We start from the raw sequence: 26,871 nt of genomic DNA, 5'->3' as shown, positions 1-26,871 counted from the left end.
TAGGCTGTTCAAAAAAATAGCAGTGTCTGCATTTTTCTTTACAAAGTCAAACATTTACTGTATTTATTAACTGAGAAATGCTTGAAGATTTAGCTTTCTTGTCAATCACTGGACTAATATTTAGTCGTATAACCACGGTTTTTGAGAACTTCTTCACGTTTGTGTTGCATGGAGGTGACCAACTTCTGGCATCTGTAACGAATTAGCTCTGAGGGGAAATATTAATAATTATTCATAACTCATTATGATGATTCATTATGATTAATTATAAATATTTGAATCAGTTAAATAGATTAACTTGATGTAGCTACATTAACATTACAATCATTCAATCAGTTCATCCTAAGGACATTCAGTATTGATTATTAATTTAATTCTTAGAAAAGGATGCTTTTCATGGCCACTGAAAAATAATTATTTCTTTGAATTTACCTAAGCGCATAGCAAGATCGATCATTTAAGGGACAATATGTTTGCAGGCACGGAGTCAGGACCAACATATATTGTGCACAAACTTTAATAACTAAAATCACGGAACAAGACTAAAACTATCCGAAGACATACACACACAATACATACATGACAAGAGGTAAGGTTAAAGTGGTTGGAGGGAAAAGGGTCAGAACAGATGGATGAAGTTATGCAGAGTCTAGAACCTTTGGAAGAACCACCATTAATAAACTTCTTTGTCTGAACAAAGAGTTTACAGTTTTACTAACTACACAGCGATTTCTGTTTCGTACTTTACTTGCATTTAGCCTGAGCTGTAGAAGGCCGTACGAGGTGAAATCGCAGGAGAGAGTTTGTTGGTTCCGTCCGATGGCATTGATCAAGTTCTTCTGCATCGATTGAAGAAGAAATGATGAGCTTGCGTGGTTGCTTCGACTCCATTGAGGTTGCACATGGCGTGCAGAGTCTGGACCTTCTGGTCCATGGTCTTGTAAGGCCATCAGGCACCATGTTGGCGGCCTGCTGGGCGGAAGCCCACAGGCCCAGTGTGTCATGACCATGAGGCAGAGGAAGAAGAGAGAGAGGGAATCTGAGCTCTCTCTTTTTATAGTCTGAGAGTGGTCACACCCTCCTGAGGTAGACTTGACCAATGCGATTGTTGGGATTTCAAAGCGGGAAGTTCCTCTGGAGATTTTATGGCTCTTTGTTTCAAACATGAAATCAAAGGGTCTGTGCCCATTTATTCTAATTAATGCAACAAACACATCTTGCCTCATATGAAGACGTGACATACATTAAAGTGTAAGTCGTGAAACGAGCATTCATTTGATAGGAGACACGACATATATGAGGTACATGAAATAGTAAGTTGATCATAAGACATGCATAAACAACATCCAAGGAACACTTTACAAGACAGTTATATGTGTACATACAGTGTCCTGGGGTGCATGTTCATTTATTGACGGTTTGTCTATAACTTGAGGCAAAAGCGTGTTTTACAGGCTTTGTGTCTTTACAATGTGGACTTTTCCTGTGGCCACATTCTTTTGGGTCGTAAAACGTCTCATCTGATTGTTTCCAAGGTAACCAAGGATCCTTCTCTGTTGTGTTGGGGAGAGAGTCTGTTACTAAGTGTAACCGAATAAATGAGAAGTGGTGGTGATTGACAGCTGTGAGCACCTATCAGTGAGGAGTGTCTCCTATTTAAGAGCTGGTTGGCTATAGCTTGTGATGCGTCATGCCCGTCACGTCCGGCTCCTCCCCTTTCTGTTGTCAACACTAGCTGCAGGTATGTGCGAACTGTTCGGTGTAATGCAGATTGTTCCGCTTTGCTGGGGATTAGGGATTGGCTGACATTTTGAGTGTGTGCAGTTCCCTGTATCCCAGTTGAACGGCGGTTTATACGAATGCTGCGTACCCATGCCTGTGAAGGGATAATAGTGCACGTAATCCTTTCCCAGTGAGTGTCGTGCATGTAGCTATGAGCTGGACATTTCCAGCAAGTGATGCATACGTTTTTAGTAATTGTTGTTTTCTGTTTATATTTGGTTCAGGATTCTCCCTCTCGTCTGTGACGATCATTTTTCTCTGCTGTCGCCATAGTTACAGCCCTGTCGTTTCTCCGCGCCCATACAGAGTGAACGTCGTATCTTTCAACAAATCAACAAAGAGGGGATTGTTGCTGTCTGGTTTTATTGAGTTATAGTTTATATTTATTTGAGGGTTGACACTCACTGGTCTCTGGAACAAGAGCACCAATGTGTTTGCTCCATGCGAGCCTGTCTCCCCTGTCCTTCGAATTGAGTTGATGTGTCTTTATTTCTATTGTTTGAATTACTTTGTATATTTTATTGTGATTTGATTTTGTGTTGTTATTATTTGCTCTTCTGTGCCACCATCAAATTGTGGTTTAATTGATTTTGTTTTGAAGTTTTGTTTTATTTATTTTTGATTTTCTTTCAGGAGCTGGGGTCCCACGGGTGAAAGGTCTCCTCTGGTGGTGGTGCTCCTCCAATGTTTGCCGTGTGTGTGTGTGTGTGTGTGTGTGTGTGTGTGTGTGTGTGTGTGTGTGTGTGTGTGTGTGTGTGTGTGTGAGAAACGTGTGCTTTTGGATAACTAGCTTGGTGATCACTCCCCTTGTGGTGAGCCTCAGCTCTGTGAGTGTGTGGGTCTCTCTCTCTTTTTATTTAATTTGGAATTTGTTGTCAGTTGTGCACCTCAACATCCTTCAGAGGTTGCTTGTATCATTGATACTATTTGCGATTGTCCTTTTTCACTTAACTTTGTACTAATCAAATTTTGTACTTTTATATGATACCCACATTTCTGCCTACCTTATTAAAGAGAATCGAACCTGTGTGACCTAATGACAATTTGCTAGGTGTCATTCATATTTCCCTGGGTGACATTCCCAGGGTGGCGTAGTCAAAATTCCTTTGTGTCTGAAATCTGTACCGCTCCGTCACATAAGCACAAGCATTTAAAACATATTAGTAGCTGTAACCGACGATTATGTGTCTGATTTCGCCTAAGTTGCTACACATCTGTGAACAGGTATTCAAGCTCAGGACGATTGCACATACCACAATTCCTCTGCATTTCTTGGTTTTGCCTCAGAAAGAGCATTTTTGAGGTCACCAAGTTTTCTAATGGGCTGGCCACTCCATAACGTTAATCTTGTTGGTCTGGAACCAAGATGCTGCTCACTTACTGGTGTGTTTGGGGTCGTGTCTTGTTGAGAAACAAATTTCAGGGGCATTTCCTCTTCGGCATAAGGCAACATGACCTCTTTAAATATTCTGATGTACTCAAACTGATCCATGATCCCTGGAATGCGATTTAAATAGGCCCAACACCATAGTATGAGAAACATCCCCATATCATGATGCTTGCGTCACCATGCTTCACTGTCTTTCCAGTGTACTGGGGCATGAATTCAGTATCTGGGAGTCGTCTGACAAACTGTCTGCAGCCCCCAGACCTAAAAAGAACAATCTTTCTTTCATCGGTCCAAAATTGCGCCATTTCTCTTTAGGCCAGTCAATGAGTTCTTTGGCAAATTGTAACCTCTTCAGCACGTGCCGTTTTTTCAACAATGGGACTTTGCGGGGGCTTCTTGCCGATAGCTTGGCTTCACATAGGCGTCTTCTAATTGTTACAGTACTCACAGGTAACTTTAGATTTTCTTTGATCTCCCTGGAGCTGATCTTTGCCATTTTGGCATTCGAATGGTTGTTTTCTGTTTTCTTCCACATCTTTCTGGTTTTTGTTGCCATTTTAAAGCATTTGATATCATTTAAGCTGAGCAGCCTATCATTTTTCTGCACTTCTTTATATGTTTTCCCCTCTCTTATCAACTTTTTAATCAAAGAACGCTGTTCTTCTGAACAATGTCTGGAACGACCCAAATTACTCATTTTTCTAATTTTATTAGAGAAATGCACAGGACAACATTTGCTGCCTTTGTCCTTAAATAAGGGCCTCTTGTTTGACATCAGTTTTTTCACAGAATGAATAACCTCTAATTGATCACTAATTAAACTCCACGCTGCTATTTTTTTTGAACATGTGCTTTTCAAATAATGATTCAATTACACAATCAGCAGCATGCATGTCATGACTGCTGGGTCTGTTGGTTTTCTATTACTCTGCTACACCTACTAGTAAAATATTTGCCATGACGAAATATAATTTCTACCAAAAACAGGGATTGATCTGGTTAGTGATGTTAAAATGGTAAATGGACTGCATTTATATAGCGCTTTTAACAGACCTACGGCCATCCAAAGCGCTTTACATTTTTGCCTCACATTCACCCATTCATACACTCATTCACACACCGACGGTGGTGTCAGCCTTGCAAGGCGCCATCCAGCTCGTCGGGAGCAGCTGGGGTTAGGTGTCTTGCTCATGGACACCTCGGCACTTGGTCAGTTGGAACCGGGGATCGAACCACCAACCTTCCAGTTTGTAGACAACCTACATGAACCACTGAGCCACTGCCACCCCTTGGACTGCTATCATTTTGAACACATCTGTAGATGCAGATAACCTATTACAACAGATGCAAGCAAAAAAGTTCATTTTCATGCTTGTGTTTTGCAAGTTGTTTCACTCTGGAACTGTATTCTGGACAACCAGATGGCTGAATTGAATAGCCGATTTAAAGACGACACCTACGGAACAATGCGAGCTTCAGCTTCCCTCATCCCAGCATCCACAACTTTTGGCACACAAGAACTGCTAAAATCTTCATGCAACTTGTATGGGATAACAGTCAGTGATGCGAAATTTACAAAGACAAAATGCCCTCACTAATTGAATTGTTGGATGCCTGCGCTGCTGATATTTTCCCCGGGATGAACTATGTCTTAAGGGCCATCATCACACTACCCATGACGTCCTGCAGTGTTGAAAGACTTTTCTCCGCTACACACAGGATCAACACTCGCTTTGAGAGCATCAATGGTGACTGAACATTTGTACAATTTGACCCTGTTGTCTTTCGAAAGAGAACTGACAGAAACACTGGGTGCGTTCCATTCGACCGTAAGTGGACTGCGAAGTGGACTTCAGAGGGTATTCTGCCATCTTAAGTGAGATTCCAATCCAAAGGGAGCGAACATGTTCAGTCCGAAGGGTACTGCGAACGGCGCAGGGAAGAAGGGAACATCGATACATCATTTCACAGGAAGTGTAGAGAGAAAATCACTCAAATGTCTTTGCGCGTCGCGTGCATCACCTGTCTGAACTAATGATGGTGCAGAGCCGTTGGTTGGAATAGTTTTTAAACAGCTCTGCGATAAAGGAGTTTACATATCCATTTGAATATTCATAGTTATTATACAAACTAGAGTATTTATGAATGGTTATGGCAATAACTGTTACATTCGTATATCATATTTTATGAATATGTAAACAAATTAAAAGTGTTGAGAAGCACCCTGAGGGCTATCATGTTTTATATTTTACTTTATTTACCTCAGGATTGTTTACTGTGCAGCTGCACTTGAGAAAGAAAGCGCACGAGATGAGACCGCTACAAAAACCATTAAGAGCCTACATAGTTAACCAAATCAAAGTATTTTCAAATTGAATGACAGGTGCAGCTTCAAAGCTGTTCATAGTCAATACAAGTTATAAGTAAACTAATAAAACTAATGGACAATGTTTTGATTATATGTTTTAGAAAGCCTATACTGTGTGTTTTGTAAATGTATATGCTTATTACATGGTTTTCATTTGAAAGTAAAGTAAATTACAATATTAATTTATGTTAGGCTATATCATAATCTGCACCGTCGTTGCCTTTCTTTGAAGACGTTGCAGGGCGTTCCAAATGACCGATTATTGTCAGCAAAGTCCACTTCAGCTGATATACCGTGCTCAGGGAGTAGGGAGCAGTGAACAGTGCGTAGGGACCCTGTTGAATGGAATGCACCCATTGGATTATGACGAGATCATCAGCATCTTTAATTCAAAACCCAGGCGACTCCGCCTTGTGTAGCCAGGTAAGGTAGGCCATGGTATTCTATGTAGGCCCGCCATGGTCTGACAGATGAGACTATTAATAAGAACTTTGGAACGTTATGTAAGTGGGGGTTGACGTCAGCCTCTTGTTCAGGGCCTGCTTATTCGTTCAGTTTACATGTGCACTGAATAGAGTGTTATGTTGTTGTTTTGTTAGAGCAATGTGCTCTCTAATTGATCTGCCCTATGCACTATAGGCTACAATGTTGCCTTTTAGTGAATATGTTCCTGGCTTGATAGCCATAGCCTATGTTATAGGCTTATGTAATTAGCACAGTTTTGACAGCAGATGAAATGTAAATAAGTAGGCTAATAAACTATTTTTTTAATGTTTATACCAGCTCTGTAATTCAGCACTATAAGACACGCCGCATTTATTGTGACTACTTTATACAATATAGCCTATTGCTTTAAAGCCTCAAATAGCCTATCATAATAACTTTCTATAAACCTGCTATAATTGAGACATACATTTAAAAAATGTAAATAAAAGCAGAAAGACGTGGAAACATATGCCCTAGTGGGTTTGTTTGTACGCACTTCAATCCACACCCGACGTTCTTGGTTTGCTTCTTATTTATTAAATCCAGGCAATTGTTTGATTAAACATAGATTCAAATTAAGATATAATTGATACAAAACAAATTCACTTTAAAGCAAGTTTCTACAAAACAAACCTTTAATGAAGTGGTCAAAATCATGTCGGTCCCCTCCATGTCTCCCAACATATTTCGCATTTTAGCCTACTCATGCTGTTCAGTGGTCACTTTTCATAACCAAAATCTGATTATGATTAAATAAGACATCTCTATTATTGTCATGAAACAAAAAGACAGAGGTAAACGTAACAGTTCTTTATTAAAGCGTTGGTGGTGATCTTGAAGATCTTCAGACAGGTGTCATGAGCATAAGCAGTTAAAATGACAGTCACATTTAACTGATGAGTCTTTCTGCTTGCAGGTAGAAGACAAGGACGATGATGATAACTGGTCCGAGTAAACAAGTCTCTGGAAGAGGAAACAGGAAGTTGGTGGCCGAGTTGGAAGCGGTAATGTCTAATTTCTTGAATCTTGCGATCAGTCTGGCCATTGGTTTGGGAGTAATAGCCGGAAGACAAGCTCACAGGAACTTCAAGAAGAAGAAAGAAGGCTTTCCAGACACGAGAGGTCAACCGTGAGTCTCTATCGGACACAATGTCTTCGGGTAACCTAAAGTTACTGAAGACATATGGAATGGTTCCTCACACTGAGGAACACGACAGCGTCTTTCCAGAATGAGTTTGCATATGCCGTTTCAGGTCTGTGCGATATGTGAAACACTCTTCACACTGAAGACACCTGAAAGGCTTCTCTCCAGTGTGAACTCTCATGTGAACCTCAAGGGTTCCTTTCTGACTGAAACTCTTTCCACACTGAGAGCACGTAAAAGGCTTCTCTCCAGTGTGAACTCTCATGTGAGTCTGAAGGTTTCCTTTAGTTCTGAAACCCTTTCCACACTGAGGGCAGACGAACGCCTTCTCTCCAGAGTGAATTCTCACGTGAATCATAAGATTTCCTTTTTGTGAGAAGCTCTTCCCACACTGTTTGCAACTGTAAGGGTCCTCTCCAGTGTGACTTATCAAGTGGATATCAAGGGATGCCTTGCATGTAAAACTCATTTCACACTGGGTGCAGGTGTAAGGCTTCTCTCCAGTGTGAATCCTCATGTGAGTCTTGAGGCTCATTTGACTACTTAAACTCTTTCTACAGTGAGAGCACATGAAACGCTTCTCTCCATTGTGAATTCTCATGTGACCTATAAGATGTCTATTTTTTGAGAAGCTCTTCCCACACAGTTTGCAGGTGTAAGGCTTTTCTCCAGTGTGACTTATCAAGTGGATATCAAGGGATGCCTTATATGTAAAACTCATTCCGCATTGGGTGCAGGTGTAAGGCTTCTCTCCGGTGTGAATTCTCATGTGAGTCTTAAGATTTCCTTTTTGTGAGAAGCTCTTCCCACACTGTTTGCAGGTGTAAGGCCTCTCTCCAGTGTGACTTATCAAGTGGATATCAAGGGATGCCTTATATGGAAAACTCCTTCCACATTGGGTGCAGGTGTAAGGCTTCTCTCCGGTGTGAATTCTCATGTGAGTCTTGAGGATCATTTTAGTACCGAAACTCTTTTTACAGTGAGAGCACATGAAACGCTTCTCTCCATTCTGATTTCCCATTTGGACTTTAACGTTTCTAGTTCCTGTTTTTTGAGCTCTTTTTTGTGCAGAACTCTTTTCAGTCCGTGAACAACTAAAAGATTTTTCTCCAGTTATGAAATCATGATCTTTCTCTTCCATTTCATTCAGTTCTTGACTCTCTTCTTTCAGCAGCATCAGGTCAGCATCCATGGTGAATGATGCTGATTTTTGGACTAAAAGTATTTTATAACTTGTTCATTCATGGCTCAATGTTGCACCTGGTTTCCACGTCAGTGCTTCATAGGCTTCCGGTTTGGGCGACAGCAACATGGCAGCTTGAGAACGAGTTGCTCCCAACTAAGTGACGAAAAGGGCCTAAATCAGGGGTCTCAAACTCGCAGCCCACAGGATGAAATTTTGTGGTCCCCTTCTTGACATCAAAGTTTAGTGTTAGTGCGGCCTGCGCGTTGCTCTGAAAAGCACCTTTCTGAGTCGTTGCGTGTGCAGCGCTTGCTGCCTCCTTTGTGTGTGTGTGTGTGTGCGAGAGAGAGTTGGCTCGCCCCTCCCTCGTGCAGTATAATTGGTTGACACCGCGTGATTGACAGGAACAAACGAACAAAGCCTTATTAGACAGTTGAAACGAATGTGGTCTAACAGTGCTCGTCAATGTCAAAATGATTGAGATGGCTAATTAAATTAGAGTGTGCAGGGTTTACGTTCTCTTTTGGCTCGTGCACACTGCACAGTCTTCACACACAGACGAGCATGTCAATCTATTGCTTAATGCCGTTGCTGAGAGAGACTATTCTTTCCGGTGAAATCACAAAACAAAATGCAAACATGTCCATGGCCTTATTATACAATCATTGATGAACATCTTTGATTTTAATGAAGAAAAACTATATGAGAGCGGATTAGAACCCGGAACCTTTGACACGGTTGACAAAAATTCTACCACCAGAGAATTCGAAAGTCTATCGCGGATCTATGTATTTATTGACTCATACAAAAGAATATCGGTTTGACGCAAATTAATGCAAATAGTGTTTACAAATAGTCCCAAAAAGATTATTTCTCAACTAGAATTAGACCTAGAATTTCGCTCACTGTTCTGTTTCACATGGCTACGGCCTTGCTGTGAATTAGTCTATTTAAAATAAAATTAAAATCATTAATTATTTCATATTACATGATTTTATTTCTATAGGCTATATTTAGTTCAAACTCAGAGGAACAGTTCATGTTCAGAAGAAACATTCATGTTGAAGAACTGTTAATAATAAAGATTATGAAGATTGGATCAGTTGTGCTACTTTTTATGTGGAACACTTGATGCGGCCCAGCCTGACCCAGAGTCTACCTCCAGCGGCCCCCAGGTAAAATGTGTTTGAAACCCCTGGCCTAAATTAATAGTATTACTCGATTTTATCTCCTTCTAATTGACTTGGAAAAGTCTTGGGCCATGACAAAAGACAGACAGTGAAGGCGCCTCTGAGGCTAATGACAAATCACTAGCTAATCATAGCAAGATGGGGACATGGAAGTGGACTTGAAGACGAGTTCCGTCAAGACAACAAGAAAGAGTTTCAAGAGCTCAAAGAGGACATCAACAGAGCTTTACAAACAGGTGTTTACAGATCAACAGACTGTCTGTGTACTCAATGTTCATCACTGCAGCCTTTCATGTGATGGGAAAAGATCTAAAAATAATGCTGTAATCAACACTTTAAAGATAGATAGATAGATAGATAGATAGATAGATAGATAGATAGATAGATAGATAGATAGATAGATAGATAGATAGATAGATAGATAGATAGATAGATAGATAGATAGATAGATAGATAGATAGATAGATAGATAGATAGATAGATAGCATTCCTCAACTTCGAGAGAATTTGGTTGGAAAAATTTCACTAGATTTTTCCTCACCCCTGGTCAACCATAGCCACATATTCTGGGAATGCTCTAAAGTTCAGAAATATTGACAAGAAATCCAGAAGTTTAGAGAGTATATTCAAGGTACCCATCCAATTTTGTTTAACTCTATGCTTTGGTCTTACAAATCTTGAAATAGAAGACAAATCTGATAAATATTTAATGAGGATTCTGTTGATAAGCTTGAAAAAAAAAGCTATAACCAGAAAATGGTTACAACCTGAAATACCGGAAATTAGCATTTGGCTGGAAGAAAGAACCAATGAAGTTCATTCTCGTGTTACGCAGTACGTTTGAGCTTCAGAAAGAACCAATGAGGTTCATTCTCGTGTTACGCAGTACGTTTGAGCTTCAGAAAGAACCAATGAGGTTCATTCTCGTGTTACGCAGTACGTTTGAGCTTCAGAAAGAACCAATGAGGTTCATTCTCGAGTTTACGCAGCACGTTTGCGCTTCAGAAAGAACCAATGAGGTCTGTTCTCGCACTTCAAACAGGTTCTGTTTATGTTCGCTGATCAATTTTCTTTTATGCAAAATAAATATTTTTCGATATATATAGTTGCATAATTCAGTGATATAAATGATTGATTGATTTTGTGTTTAATGTTACTCAAAATAATTGATTTGTTTAAGCTACTTCTGTATTTTTCCTAATTTAAAGTCTGACTTCATGTCATAACGTTTAATGTGTTTAATGTGTATGTTAATAAGGATCAAATGAGCTTTGAGAATGAAACCAACCTGTTTGTTCATCAGTATCTTCTTTTTTCAGACTGATTGTTTCTTCAATCCTCAAGTCTTCACTCTCCTCTTTAATTAACGCCATCTTTGTTTGTTCCTCAGTATCTTCTTGTTTCACACTGAATGTTTCTTCAATCTTCATGTCTTCACTCTCCTCTTTTAATAAACGCCATCTTTATAATAGATGTGGATCTCAGTCGCTTCACCATGAGTTTTTCTGTGTCATGTTTAAGATGAGAATAATTACCAGAAAGAAAAACAAATTTAAATAAACTAAATATCTGGGTGCGTCTCAATCAAAGTAATACCACCCCCAGCAGTACAAATTAATAAAAGAACACAAACTATACATAAAGTTGGTATTTAATGATTTGTACTATAATACATTTTATTACATATTACAATAAATTTTCAAGAAAACATTTTCAGTAATTAACCTATGATTTCCGAAAATATAGTACTATGTTGTCAACTAGTGATATCATCAAAATAACTTTTTAGGAATATGCAACATAATTTAGACAATTGTTTTTGTCATATGTATTATAATAACTGACAGACACTATAATTTCAGCCGCTCTGTGCAGCTCGAACACAGGATCAGCTCAGCTTCGCGGCTGAGACACGAATAGACTATTAATAACTAAAAGCCTTTACTCTTAAACACAAAAGGCACGCCCACTTTAATAAAAAAGGAATATTTATTAAACAAGCCAGATCAAGAGCAGAAACTCAATAAAGTGCATAACTGAAAAATAAAGCATAAACTCAAAACTAACACAAACAGTGGCCACAGCGCATCGCGCATTAGGCTCAAAACAGACGGGGCAACCTAACGCAGACAAGTTAGCTTACCGTTTTTAGGTGATATGACATGTTTGTCGTCGAGCTGTGATATGCAAACTGTTGCTTGCAAAATTTGCATTCGTCTTTTTTCCCCATTTTCTATTTAAAAAAAATGCTGCCACACTGCCAATGTCTTTGTTGACATAGTAAGGGGTGTCCAAACTCGGTCCTGTAGGGCCACTGTCCTGCAGAGTTTAGCTCTTACTTGCCTCAACACGTCTGGAAGTTTCTAGTATGCCTAATAAGACCTTGATTAGCTGGTTCAGGTGTGTTTATTTGGGGTTGGAGCTAAACTTTGCAGGACAGTGGCCCTCCAGGATCAGGATTGGACACCCCTGACATAGTAGAAGAGGACTGACTAGGAAAACGCTCTCACAATTAAATAAATAATATACAGCAAAGTAGCCTAACGTTACTTCAATCTGTCTCTCTTCTCCAGTGGGTTGGGCTAATCCAAAAGAAGTGAAAACAAGGGGGGTGTTCTGAAGACTGACTGTTACCTGTGAAACGGGTGCTCTGAAAACACCCCCATTAGCAATTATGCTGCGTTCACACCAAAGGCGAATAGAGCGTCAAAATCGTGTCTGCCGCGTCTAGTTTCACGCGCAAACATTTTGAATGCATTCGCGCGTCCGCAGCGAGTTGGACGTGCATAGAAATCGAGCGCTGGAAGCGAAATTGACGCGCGTTCAAGGCACTCCAGGAGAAATATGTCATAAAACACCACTCTGCCTCTTTTCATTTTCATTAAACATATATATTAAGCATTAATAGCCACACAAATGTGGTCCAGGCAACTCCTACATTATCTTCACTGCATGTATATTTAAATATCCTTAAAATATAAAGTTATGAAACTTCTCTTTGCCCTCAGTCAAAACGATTTTGCAGACAACAAATTATAGATTCATGAGAGCAAAGATCGACCGTTAGATCTACACAAGACGAACCACTACAGGACATCAGAGCCAGCGGCAGACGGCAGGACTGGCCGAGGAAAGGCTGCCCTCGCCGGGGTTATGAGCGGTGATTGCCTGGATCTCACAACTCCAAAAACACAAGATTATTTTTTTAAATAGGCGCTCTCTTTATAAATAAACCACGGATTTGAGCTTTAAACAACTACATTCTCACCTGAAAAAGTCTTAAAACTAAATTTTGTGACAAAATAGTTCTATTTTGAAATTATGCAGGGTTTCTCATCACGTCACTTTACCACGTGACAGCAGCGAGCAGGCTCCTGATTGGTTAACGCAGCGCGAATTGACGCCAAAGTTCAAATTTTTCAACTCGCCGTCAGACGCGAATTCGCTTCAAACGCGTGAATGCACAAAAGCACCATTCGCGTGTAACGCGCGTATCGTGAAAGACGCTCAATTAGCGCGAACTGGACGCGCGAATGAGGCGGATTCGCGTCGCGCAAAACGCGCCTTCCACGCTGCGGGACCTCCAGAGACTTAACATTGAAATCACTCGCGCCAGACGCTCTATTCGCGTTTGGTGTGAACGCAGCATTAGTGCTTTACACCTGATCAAATTAACGCGGCAAAACTGATGAAATGAACGCAGCAAAAAATCGACCAATCAGAATTTTGGTCGAGCCAGAACGTATAGACCAATAATCGACTAATCGACTGGGAGATTACAGCCCTAGTGATTTCAATGTTAAGTCAATGGAAAGGCACTGAATGACGCAAATTGAGCGTCTTGCGCGTTACACACGAGTGGTGCTTTTGTGCATTCACACGTTTGAAGCAAATTCGCGTCTGACGCCCAAGTTCAAAAATTTGATCTTTGGCGTCAATTCGCACCGCGCTAACCAATCAGGAGCCTGCTCGCTGCGGTCACGTGGTAAAGTGACGTGATGAGAAACCCTGCATATTTTAAAAATACTACTATTGTGTCACAAAATGTAGTTTTAAGACTTTTTCAGGTGATAATGTAGTTGTTTAAAGCTCAAATCTGTGGTTTATTTATAAAGAGAGCACCTATTTGATATAAAATAATCTTGTGTTTTTGGAGTTGTGAGATCCAGGCAATCACCGGGCAATCACCGCTCATAACCCCGGCGAGGGCAGCCTTTCCTCGGCCAGTCCTTCTGCCGTCTGCCGCTGGCTCTGATGTCCTGTAGTGGTTCGTCTTGTGTAGATCTAACGGTCGATCTTTGCTCTCATGAATCTATAATTTGTTGACTGCCAAATCGTTTTGACTGAGGGCAAAGAGAAGTTTCATAACTTTATTTTTTAAGGATATTTAAATATACATGCAGTGAAGATAATTTAGTTGCCTGGACCACATTTGTGTGGCTATTAATGCTTAATATATATTTTTAATGAAAATGAAAAGAAACAGAGGTGTTTTATGACATTTCTCCTGGAGCGCCTTGAATGCGCGTCTATTTCGCTTCAAACACTCAATTTATACGCGCGTCTAATTCGCCGCAGACGCGCGAAAGGATTCAAAATGTTCGTCCAACTAGTAGACGCGATTTTGACGCTCTATTCGCGTTTGGTGTGAACGCAGCATTAGAAGCATTTGATTCAATTGACTAGTAGTATTAAAAACCTTCTTTTAATCCATCAACTTCCTCCAGTGTCCGAGTTCGTGTTTACGATGAAATGATTCACAATAGGCTACGTGCACAAGCGTAGTGACGAACTTCCGCTATTGTCCAGAAGTCGGCAAATCTGTTTCCGGTTTACTTCACCGCTATAAACAAACAAGATGAGCGCTGCTGCAGTTGTAAGAAAAAAGAAATATAATGTGCGTGACACATCGAAGTTTCTAAGAGCTGTCGGTGGATCTAAGGAGCACTGCTGTGTGCCACTTTGCTCTGCTTTAAGTCGGTATAATAGTAATTTGAGCTTCCATTGCTTCCCGAAGGACACCAACCTTCGTGCGCAGTGGCTGCACAAAATAAGGAGGGCACGATTTTCGGTGACTACCCATACTAAGGTATGCAGCCGACATTTCCACGATAATGAAATTCACACTACTGCTAAGGGTAGACGGGTTTTAGCAGTAGGCTCAGTTCCATCGTTATTCGAGTGGAATAACTACACTACGGTGTCACGGGCCGGTGTTTGGGTGCGCCGATCTCGACCACCAAGTCCAGAACCTGCCCCGCCGGGGCCTGATGAAGACATCGAGCAACCCGTCATGGTCCCGATGGTCGTTGACCACGACTACGTAGCCAGTCGTACTGTATGTGTGGACCGGGAGCGGTATGAAGGTGCGTTGAATGAAATCGAGGCGCTGAGAGAGCAGCTCCAAACATGTCATCTTCATCACTCCTTTGGACTTAAAAGGTTTGCTTCTTCGCCTGAAGACATCAGATTTTACACCAGGTAAGATAGTTAATATTAACATCTTCTCATAACTGTTTACTGAATGAATGACTGACTGACCAAGTAATTATTTTTTCTCTGTCTTCTTAATCATATTCTTAAGCACGTATGGCAAATTAACTAATTTTAATTGCAATACTGTATTTTAGATTCCCCTCATACGAGCATCTGATGGCGTTCTGGAACCTGATCGAGGCAGCAACAGCAAAAATGGTTAGGGTCACCAGGGCAAAGAAAAACTACAACAATTGAAAGCCCTTTAACCAGACCAACTGTATATAATAAAATCCAGTTTACAATCACAGTAATTTTCATTTTGAGTGAACTATGAACTATACACAAAACAGATATTCACTATCCACAATACATATTGTTGTTGCATTTTTGTATTGCGATATATTGGTACACCCCTACTCAAACTCATCTCCCCCCAGAAACTGCTGCCGATCGATGAGCTCTTCCTCTTCCTCGCATACCTGTCCACTGGGTGTACCCAGAGAGAGTTGAGTCATAGATTCAACATCCACAGAGCAACAGTCAGCCGAATCATTGTGACCTGGGCCAACTTCCTCTACAGCTTACTGGGCTCAGTCTGTATATGGATGTCTCCTGCAGCTGTGAAGGCCAATCTTCCACCCGAAGCTACAGCGACACACAAGTAGTGCTTGATTGTACAGAGCTACGGTGTCAAACACCTTCATCCCTTCTCCTTCAGAGTGAAGTTTTTTCCAACTACAAGTCCCACTGCACCTTTAAGGCTATGGTGGGCATGTCCCCTCACGGAGCCCTGACTTTTGTGTCAGCACTCTTTGAGGGTTCCATGAGTGACAGGGAGGTGTTTCGTCAGTCAGGGATTACATCACTCTTAACACCTGACATGGCCATAATGGTGGACAAGGGATTCTTGGTGGATGACCTTGTACCTGGGCCTGTTCATCGTCCTGCCTTCCTCTCCAAGAGGGCCCAAATGTCAGAGGTGGATGTTCTGAAGACGCAGTCCATTGCCCGTTTGAGGGTACACATTGAAAGGTTAATCAGAAGAGTTAAAGAAAATAAACTGTTTGATACCACTATCCCTCTATCCATTGCAGGGAGCATAAACCAAATCTTCACAGTCGCTTGTCTCCTCTCAAACTACCAAAATGGACCTCTGGTCAAGAAATGGAGATTATGAAGTGAGATACTGTAACTGTAGCCATATCTTCTGCCAAAGAGATCAATATTAACTATTTTTGTGTTCAACATACAGTATTTAAAAAAAATCTCACTTTGTAAATTGTCTCTGATATAATTTGTAAATATATTTATAAATTGTGAGAACTTGAAGGTGCAACAATAAAAAACACCTAAAAATCACAGACATGGTCATGTAATATTTTGCAGTTTATAGTTGTTTAAGAGACAATTGCCAGAGATGTCTACCTTCTCTTGAGTACAATGGTAATAAATGACTGGCCTTTTTCTTGCGGTGCACAGTGTTAAAATACTTTTATTGTGCTTAATCATAAAAATATATTTCATTTTCACATTTAATGGTAACACAGAAGAACATACAATATTTATTTGGAAACACTACTGCACTACACCTACTTCTGAAGCATTAGACATTTCTGTATATAGACAGAGAAATAAAACCTGTCTACTTTTTCTTTGATTGTATCCAAAACATCCCTGTCTCTGTAAACTCTTTGGATGAGTATGTCTTCCTCAGCTGAAACTACAAAATCACACCAATCCATTCCTGTAATTAGCATCTGCCCCTGTATTTGCCAGTAGTAAGCATGGGTTTTTTTTAGCTCTAATGTGCCGGACTCCATTTTCAGATATGGGCAGTCAACGTAGCTTTTAACATTAGGGCATTTTATCTCAATCAGCCCAAACGGACATGGCTCTGAAGGGTCAAAGATGATCCCGTCTGGAGACGCCCCCAGCCAAGGAGCGTCAGGGTGAATGACCAAACCACAGGGGAAGTGGTTGACCCTTTTTATTTGACAGTATTCACAGATGGCATCTGCCTCTAATTCAAGCCCCCTCTTCATAGCCGCTGTCTGACGGGTTCCTTGCAGTATCCGGTTAGCCAGACCTTCTTCTGTCTTCTCTTTAACCTGGCAGATCTCTCTGAATCGTGAGGCAGTCAGTCTATGCCTCCTTAGTTGATGCCATTCAGTACACAAACTTTGGTCTCTAGTAGCACATTCATATTTGTGTGCCATGTCCCAGGTGACCTCCAGACTCCTAAGGTGAAGCTATTGAGGTTCAGTGCAGACAAACATGCAACTGGATGGCGGTAGGCGGTAATTCTGAAGAGGCACAGATGGTTGTGGTGGGGCAGCATGGAAGGACAGGTTTCGCTTTTCTATTGCAGGTTGTTGGTAGGACAAGGGACTACCGGCTTGAACCTTGCCCAGGGCAGAGTCAACCAGGGGAATTTCACAGCTGATGCCCATGCTGCAGATCATCGGTGCCTCAGCTTTAGAGAAATCTTTATAAACCTCTGTCACCTGGAAAGTAACAATTAGCATACCAGTAACTTTCCCTGTAATTTCTATCCACAGTATGTTATGCATGGCATACAAGTTCATTATGAAGGAACCTTATGAGAACATTATCCTATTGATTTCAAATCAATTTCAGGTTTTTTTTCTTTGAAGCAGAATTTTTGTTTGTATAATTGATGGGCCGTAGTACATTTAATTAAAAGGAAATATTCATGAAATGCGTGTGAAAAGAAAGAAAATCATGAAATATTGGTATACAGATTTTGGTTGATTTATCGCACAGTACAGTGAAATTTGCTATTGTTATATCCCTACTGACCTGAAGGACGGACAGATCAGGCAAATCTCCGGTCAGGCCTTTGTAGAGTGTGCTCCTGTGTAGAACATAAAACTTTCATGAGTGGGAAGTGGCATATCCACAGGTATTTTAATTCAAACATGCAACATATTGTAATAAATCTACAACATTGAGCCTTTACCTTACACCCTCGGTTGTTGCTCTACATTTTGGTTTAGCAGACAGCACAGCCATCTTTTCCACAGGGCCTGGCTTTATACCCTATCAAGTTATTCAGGATACAGTAAGAAAATATAGCCAACAGGTCTATAATTATAGTGCAGAGTACTTACCAAAGTTCTGGGCTTGTGCCACTGCTGTTCCCCTTCAGTACAACTTAGCACAGGAGGCACAACTGGCATATTCAGTTCAGAGTAATGTGCTGACTGGAACAGTAAAGCAACGCAGTGGTTGCATAATGCTGCTCCAGCAACACATGTACAACTGTGTTGCATAAGCTCCACGGGAATCGAATCTTTCAGTACCACCTGCATAAGTAAAATGTCATATTAAATACATATTTATCATAGCTTGTTCACTGTTTAAATCATTTGTTTAGGACATAATCTTGTTTTATATATATATATATATATATATATATATATATATATATATATATATATATATATATATATATATATATATATATATATATATATATATATATATATATATATATATATATATATATATATATATATATATATATATATATATATATAAACAGTCCAAATTATATTATGTTGTATAATATGCTGACTGCATTAGATCAAAATCTCAAAGTTGTTTATTTGAAACATGATAGCCTACCTATAACACGAGATTTCATCTTAAACGAATGACTGAGTTGAAAACTTGAATAAGAACACATTTTACCCAGAGGGGACCAGCTAGGGAAACTTACCTGCCTACAATAACTGTTTTCATTAGATTTGAGTTATATTAAACATAAGTAACCTTAGCCAAGTCCCCAGGAACATCGGGAACACCGGGTTATAATAAGTAACAAGCTTATAACATGAACAAGAACGCATACATGAACAAGAACGCATAAAGTAACCTGAATGGGGACCAGCAAGGACAACTCACCTGACAATTTTAGCCTCTCTTTTCATTACCTACTCATTTAAGAGTTATAAATTAATACACATGAATTACCTTTGCTAAATCCCCAGGAACACCGGGCTATTAAAGTAATAAGCCTATAACTGCTGTTTTATCAATTCTAACTTCACCATACACTCAAACTGTGAGGTTTCTCTGCTTTCCTCATGGACCTGTAGCACAACGCCCTGACAGTGACTTCACCTGTGCCCTGAACTTTATTAGAAACTGAGAGGAGAGCAAGTTAATACAATTGATATTACAATTATCACAAAAAATAACCAACAGTCTGTGTTTAAAACGAAGAAAAACAAGCTTCTATATAGTGCTACTACTAACGTTACATTAAAAACTAGCTTAGCCGCTATCTGCCGGCACACCACATTAGATTAAAATACTTACCCTCGTAATTGTGCAGATGACTCGATATGTAGAGTTTAAAACCCTTGTCCCTCTTGCTTGTCGGAGCAGGGGACCAGGCATCAACAATGCGATGAACATTGCTGACGGTTATTTTCGGAAGATCCTGGAGACATTGAGTAAAAAAAAAAATGACATTTTCGGCGACGCGCAAGTAAACCGGAAACAGATTTGCCGACTTCTGGCGACAGCGGAAGTCCATCACTGCGCTTGTGCACAGAGGCTATTCCCGGTCTATCAAAAATGGTCCAAGGAAGGCAAAGTGGTGAACCAGTGACAGGGTCATGGGCAACCAAGGCTCAGTGATGCACGTGGGGAGCGAAGGCTGGCTCGTGTGGTCCAATCAAACAGACGAGCTACTGTAGCTCAAATTGGTCAGCCTTTCAGTGCTCAGACCATACGCAGCACACTGCATCAAATTGGCCTGCATGGCTGTCGTCCCAGAAGGAAGCTTCTTCTTTGCTGAAGACAAGCAGACTAAGGACATGGATTACTGGAACAAATGTCCTGGGGTCTGATGAGACCAAGATAAACTCATTTGGTTCAGATGGTGTCAAGCATGTGTGGCAGCAACCAGGTGAGGAGTACAAAGACAAGTGTGTCTTGCCTACAGTCAAGCATGGTGGTGGGAGTGTCATGGTCTGGGGCTGCATGAGTGCTGCCTGTACAACTACAGTTCATTGAGGGAACCATGAATGCCAACATGTACTGTGACATACTGAAGCAGAGCATGATCCTCTCCCTTCAGAAACTGGGCCGCATGGCAGTACTCCAACATGATTATGACCCCAAACACACCTCCAAGATGACCAGTGCCTTGCTAAAGAAGCTGAGGGTAAAGGTGATGGACTGGCCAAGCATGTCTCCAGACCTAAACCCTACTGAGCATCTGTGGGGCATCCTCAAACAGAAGGTGGAGGAGCACAAGGTCTCTAACATCTAACAGCTCTGTGATGTTGTCATGGAGGAATGGAAGAGGACTCCAGTGGCAACCTGCGAAGCTCTGGTGAACTCCATGCCCAAGAGGGTTTAGGTAGTGCTGGAAAATAATGGAAGCCACACAAAATATTAACACTTTGTGCCCAATTTGGACATTTGGACTAAGTGGACAATCACTTAGGGGTGTACTCACTTTTGTTGCCAGCGGTTTAGACATGTGTGTTGAGTTATATCTTATACAAGCTGTACACTCACTACTTTACTTACATTTTGTAAATCTTTTCATGGGACAACACTGAAGAAATGACACTTTGCCACAATGTAGTGTACTCACTTTTGTGAGATACTGTACATACGCGCACATATACACCCACACACATTCTAAGATGGGTGAAACAGTGGTATTTTTAATTGAAACGCTGAATCTATGCCTATTTTGCTGACATTTCTCACAGCTTCATCAGAAAAAACACAAGCCTCACTTACAATCCATGTCTGGATCAAGGCCAGCAGCATATGCCTCCTCAACATCTGAATATGCAGCCTCCTTCCAAGTGTCAAAAAAAAAACTCAATCGCCTACTCTCTTGTATACTCTTCGCCATGTTTGTGTCCATTTTTAATTGTTTTGTAATCTAAAAATCCTCTAAAAGTCTAACTCTCTAAGCACTCGTTTGCTGATGGACATTACCGTAATAGCCGTATATTGGCGAAAAACGCACAATGTTTACTCTCAGGAGCTATTTGAATGATTTTGATAGTGCAAAGGGTTGAAGAGTTACGGTAACATGAATACAGCTTGGTTGGATGTGTCAGCAATGACACACCTGGCTTAAAAGGGTTAAAGGATCTGCTGCTGACATCTTGGTGCCAGATACCACAGCACACCTTCAGGAGTCTAGTGGAGTCAAGTCAATGCCAATCAGTCTTGACTGGTCAGCAAAAGGAGGACCAACGCAATACAAGTCATAATGTTATGCCTTATCGGTATATATACACATACATGTGTGTCCCGTGCTGGCAACAGGAGTCAGAATGCGCACAGGATAATTCCGAGCTACAGGCAAAACAAACAAACAAACAAAAAAGTTTTTCATTAAACCCTCATCTAGCAATCCCAATGCTCCAAAAAGAAAAGTATCTTTATTTGTACATTGTCGGAGATGAGTACCTTTCCCTTGTCCATGAAAACAATGTCACTTGCGCCGACTAAGGGTGTACTCACACTGCTTGCTAATGTGGTGTTTACTTTAGACCCCGGAAGATATAACATTGCTAATATATATCAGCAGCTATTAAATGTTTATCATATCATTAAGTTCCAGAGATCGGCGGTTTCCCCTCAGTCCACGGTTATATGAATTGAGACATTGTCCGACTGTATAAGTGTGTAGGCCTGTGTCTATACAGGACAAACCGTGTGGAGAATGGTATGCAAAACACAAACGTGTGCCACAATGATCGCAATATTATGTTTTGTGTCAAAATTATCGCACTGTTTATACCCATTTTGCGTGGCTGAATGCGTAATCTTGAGTAAAAATAGCTGCGTTATGTTTGTCAAAATAATTGCAATATTAGCCAATGCATTGTAAGAATAACCGACATGTTATACATTGTCTCAAAATCAAAATTAATACTTAATTTCAGTTTTTATACATGTTTTACCGAGTTTAATAATGGCTGGCATTTGGATGTTATCAGTGGCAGCTGGTGATAATAATTTTTTTCCCCATTTTTTTTGTTGACTAAATTCAAGCATTACAGAGAAAACAGTGTCTTCACTTTTATCGTTTTACACATTCATTTCCCACATATAATTGAATGAGGAAAGGAAAAACAAAAGAATAAAAAAAGCATGTTGACGACTTGAACATACATTTTGCTCTCCTTTCTTTCTGGCCAGCAAATTTCTCAATGGCTCTCTTATTAAAGTCAGTCATCTCAGTAGTGTCATGACGTTTGCATTGTTCAGTCAGATATTTGAGGTCTCTTACCCCCGTTGTTGTCCACAAAACTTCAGTACCGACACTTAGAAATAAAAGACAGGGAAAGCAATAAAGGGCATTGCTAACAACACATCCAGCCAGCCACTTACGTTTCTCATAACAAGCGCGTGGAGCTCCGAGTGCAGCTGCGTCCTGTCACTGGCCTGCTGCTGAATTTGTAAATCGCGCTGGTCCGGTTCGGGATATTCCAATGATGCCTTGTGAAAGAATTTGGTTTAACTGCTGCCATCTCTACGAAACTGATCATCCTAATAAGGTTTTGAGTCGGAGTGACTGTGTCGCCCGCGCACTTTTGCTTTAGTGGCCAAGAGTGTAAAGTTGAAAAACAGGTGACGAGAACCAATCAGATTGGATCAAAAAAACACGCATCCAATTCTGATTCGCCAGGGATGCAACGACCTGCGTCTTTTAGAACCAATTAGAGACCAGATTCAGGTCACATGCTGCCCGTATATTTTTAGACTCAGATAGACATCCATTTGTCTGGCGTCCCCAAGGGGGTAGCCCAGCCCCCGGAAAACGTACCACCCATAGGCGCGGCCATTGCTAACCAAGCCATCACCTGTTGTTAGCATCCCATTGACTCCCATTCATTTTGGCCTCACTTTGACAGTGAATATCTTTACATCTGAGGCGTTTATAGACTCTATTCATCCATTGCTTATTTCTAAACAAACATGACAATGTATAAAAGGCTCCATTACCTTGTATCTTACACTATCGGCCCGTTGAAGCCGTTTTTGTAAAATATAGGTTAACGATTGGGTCATAACCACGCGACAACCGGCGCATAGTAGAGAAATTACCATATAGACCCGAGGAGAAGCTCGCAGGCAATCTTTTACTGTCTATGAGGCAATCGGGGGGACGTGGAGGCATAAACGCAGATAGAGATGTTGCAGATCCTGCTTCATCCATCAAAAATTGCTCCTGCTCACCCTCACTGTCTCTGCAAGATTCAGATTTTACGCTGCACAACTACTACAAGACTTGCCACTGTCGGACAGGCTGATCACGTCACATCTACGTCGTCAAGCTCAGTCTGAGGCTGCGCAGTACGCTCCGCCATCAGGAAGTGAGTGCTCCTATCCTGACTTCAATTCCCTCCGAAGTCTATGGGGTCGCTGTGTCCATTTCTTTTACTGTCTATGGGCGTCCCTCACGCATGAAACATATTGAAGAACATATAAAATAGTTAACCCATCAAAGACAGTTTTTATTAAATGCTGAGGCTCTTACTAACAGCCAGCACATCGTATAAACTATTTTATTTTTATTTCACTTTTATATCATTTTTGTATACATGTATATTTCTGGAATTTTGATGGGGGCGGCGCCCCAGCGCCCTCTATTGACCAGCCGCCACTGGATGTTATGAAGATTAAGAAAAAGCAGTAAAACTATATGTGTGAAAGTCCAAAAAAAGGTGAGCATAAAGTGCACCGCACAAAATATTTAAATTTATTGTTTACTGTGTACATTTCTAATAAATAATTTAATTTTTTTTAATTTTTTAATTTTCAATTTCATTTCCTACAAAAGGTCAACATTTCTAACTGAATATTATTCACCATTCTGTAGCAACAAGAGCTCTGTAAAACAAATGTGCAGTAAATGTAAGCATACAGTAATATATTACAGTATATACATGCTTATTATGAACATGAATCATTATTAAAAAAATAAGTATGTAAATTAATTGTAGACAGAAACTTTACTTTTTACATGTTACTAAATATTGTAAGGATGTTGAAATTATCAAATTTGAAAGCAGTTAAAACTTGAATTAAGGGAAAACAAACAATGCTAAATATCAAATTAATGAGAACAATTGTGATTAATTAGACTTCTGTTTGTTTGTTTTCCTCTCTATTCTGCAAAGACTGCCTCTTCAAAGTGATGCCTCCCTCTGTTGTCTACTTTTGGGTTGAAAGTATTAAAGGGGTGGTAAAACACGATTTCACTTTTCTAACTTTAGCTAGTGTGTAATGTTGCTGTTTGAGCATAAACAACATCACGATTTCACTTTTCTAACTTTAGCTAGTGTGTAATGTTGCTGTTTGAGCATAAACAACATCACGATTTCACTTTTCTAACTTTAGCTAGTGTGTAATGTTGCTGTTTGAGCATAAACAACATCACGATTTCACTTTTCTAACTTTAGCTAGTGTGTAATGTTGCTGTTTGAGCATAAACAACATCTGCAAAGTTACAACGTTCAAAGTTAAGTTATTTGCTTTTAAAGAAATCAATTTCTAAGGACTACAGCAAACGGCCAGTAGGGACTACAGACATTCCTCCAGGGTCTCTGACATCACCAGCCCCAATATTAACATAAACCCCTCCTCCGAGAATATTAAATAAGGGGGGGGGGGGGGGGGGGGGGGCATTTTTTATTGCTGTGGAGAAGAGTTGTTGTGGTATAACGTTGTTTCGTTGGCATTGCGGCAACAACACTCCAGCCTACTAACTACTGTTATTTTCATCCGGATTGCAGGTCCACTTTGTTCAGCCTTCCTAGGGATGGCGGTGCGTTGCAGTGCGTTTAACATACACCATGTTATATGCATGTGTGTATGAGACAGAGGGGAACAGGTCGCATTTGCAGCAGATATATGCTGCCCATCATAAATCAAAGCACCAGACAGACAGGGGTCGGAGGAGAAGACCGGAAAATGTGACATAATGGACAATATTCGTATGTATTTGCAATACACGAGCCGCGGTTCAGCTGCGCGAGACGAACACTGCCAGTGTGAATGCACAATGGGCGCGCGCGGCTCCCGCTGCACATTTCACGGAGGAAAGCTTCCACAATCTTCGCGAGTTCAATGCAGGATTCGCACAACGGCTTGTCCTGAAAGATGGATTTAAAAACAGAAGCTGTTTACGGGCCACAACCTGTAAGTATGATTTATTTTTCATCGATGTGTTTTCCGGTAATGGACATTTCCTGTAATTCCATGCTCATTTATACTTAACGTTATCCGACAAACACCTAACGTTACAAACTTTTTAAAAATCTCAACAGCGAACTTGGAATTAGTGTAAATTATTCTTTGATTAGAGCTTTTATGTATTGTTTATCTACATACTTGTTTATCTACAGGCATGGTAAACTTGGTTCTGTGTTTGATTTGGCTACCAGTAAAGCCAATGTTTAGTGTTCGTTTTGGGTTAATAGTTCTTGCGACAGATATTTGGCTATAATCGTTCTAAAAATACAAAAGTAACAGTGCCATTCAGTAGTGATCACTATAGATCCGCAGTCTTTACTCTTGAGGACTGAACAGGTTCTGCTCGATCATCTTCACTAAAATTGTCTGGGTCCGATTCGGGCTCAAATTGGTATGGTTTTATTGATGCCATTGTTTCTAATACTACCAAAGCACAGTCTACCGGTAAAGGTAAGGGGCGTGACGTTTCCGACAAACGTGCACTAGGCGGTTAGCGAATAACAACACACCGGGCCAGCTGACCAATCTGAGCCCATTGCGTATTTTTGAGGGACCGGCTTCATACAACCCGGAAACCATCAGACCGTTTTTACAAGGAGGGACAGAGCAGTGTAGAATAAAGGTCAAATATATGAAAAATAATGCAATTTTCTTAAAAACGAAGCTTGAACACGTTACAGTGCACCCCACAAACACAATCAAGCCTTCGAAAGAATGTGTTTTACCACCCCTTTAAATCACTTGGTCAGGTGTCATCCAAGCTTTATCTTCCATCACAGGTAAGATGTAGACAAATCCAGCACTGTCGTTCCTTCTTAAGAACCTTATTTCCACTGCCTCCTAGTCTCGGTTGTTAACAAGTCCGACAAACTGTCTGAATGATTTGTTTGCCTTGAACGGGACCAAGACACAGTCTCCAGTTTTAATTGATCTCCAGTTGTTCTTCGCAGCTGCTGACTGGAGCTCAGAGGACTGGTGTCCAGGGGCCTCATTTATAAACGTTGTGTACGCACAAAAGAAAGCGTACGCCACTCTCTACGCAATAATTGGTATTTATAAAAAGCAAAGTTGACGGGAAAATGTGCGGTCCTTCACGCAAGCTCTGAAAAACGCACAAAAACGGGTGAAATGAGAAATGGCGACACCGTCGGCAGATGGAAGAAACACATGAAAGTGTGTGAAACTGTAGACCGTTGTGTAAAAGAAATGGCAATACTGCCTCTCATAAATAACTTGAAGACTTCACAAAGCAAGTATTACAATTAACAGCCTACACAAACACCCGTTTGATCGATCTGCAGTGTAAAACAAACAAAATCAAATGAAAATTACAACAGAAATGCAAAAAAAAAAAAAAAAAAAAAAAAAAGTTAAATATGTTCTGCAACAATATTGGCATGTTATGCAATTCATCCTCATAAATATGGTTAACAGAACGAAATGTACAAAACTGATATTCTCGTCAATGTGTCCGTCTGGCGGAGCAAATATAGATGCGATTAGATAGACAGATAATTAGGGAGATATATAGATAAATAGATAGATAGATGTATTAATTGTCCACAGGGGAAAGTTGTTTTCATA

General features: G+C 40.5%; 1 protein-coding gene across 1 annotated transcript in view; it reads right to left on the bottom strand.

The window, feature by feature from the left end:
• Positions 1 to 16,395: 16,395 nt before the first annotated feature.
• LOC307126190 (uncharacterized protein) overlaps positions 16,396 to 26,871 on the bottom strand; it is a 29,104-nt gene continuing 18,628 nt past the window's right edge. Inside the window, exons 5-8 of the mRNA XM_079816613.1 lie at positions 18,153 to 18,347; positions 18,002 to 18,081; positions 17,842 to 17,896; positions 16,396 to 17,525 (exon numbers count right to left, since the gene is read on the bottom strand). Coding sequence (XP_079672739.1) covers positions 17,271 to 17,525; positions 17,842 to 17,896; positions 18,002 to 18,081; positions 18,153 to 18,347 — 585 coding nt within the window. The 3' untranslated portion in view covers positions 16,396 to 17,270. The remainder of the gene's footprint in view (positions 17,526 to 17,841; positions 17,897 to 18,001; positions 18,082 to 18,152; positions 18,348 to 26,871) is intronic.

Source organism: Gobio gobio (genome assembly GCF_949357685.1).
Source record: "Gobio gobio genome assembly, chromosome: 5".
NCBI classification, from domain to species: domain Eukaryota; kingdom Metazoa; phylum Chordata; class Actinopteri; order Cypriniformes; family Gobionidae; genus Gobio; species Gobio gobio.
Note: the sequence above shows the minus strand (reverse complement) of the source record. Positions and strands in the feature narration are given on the sequence as shown.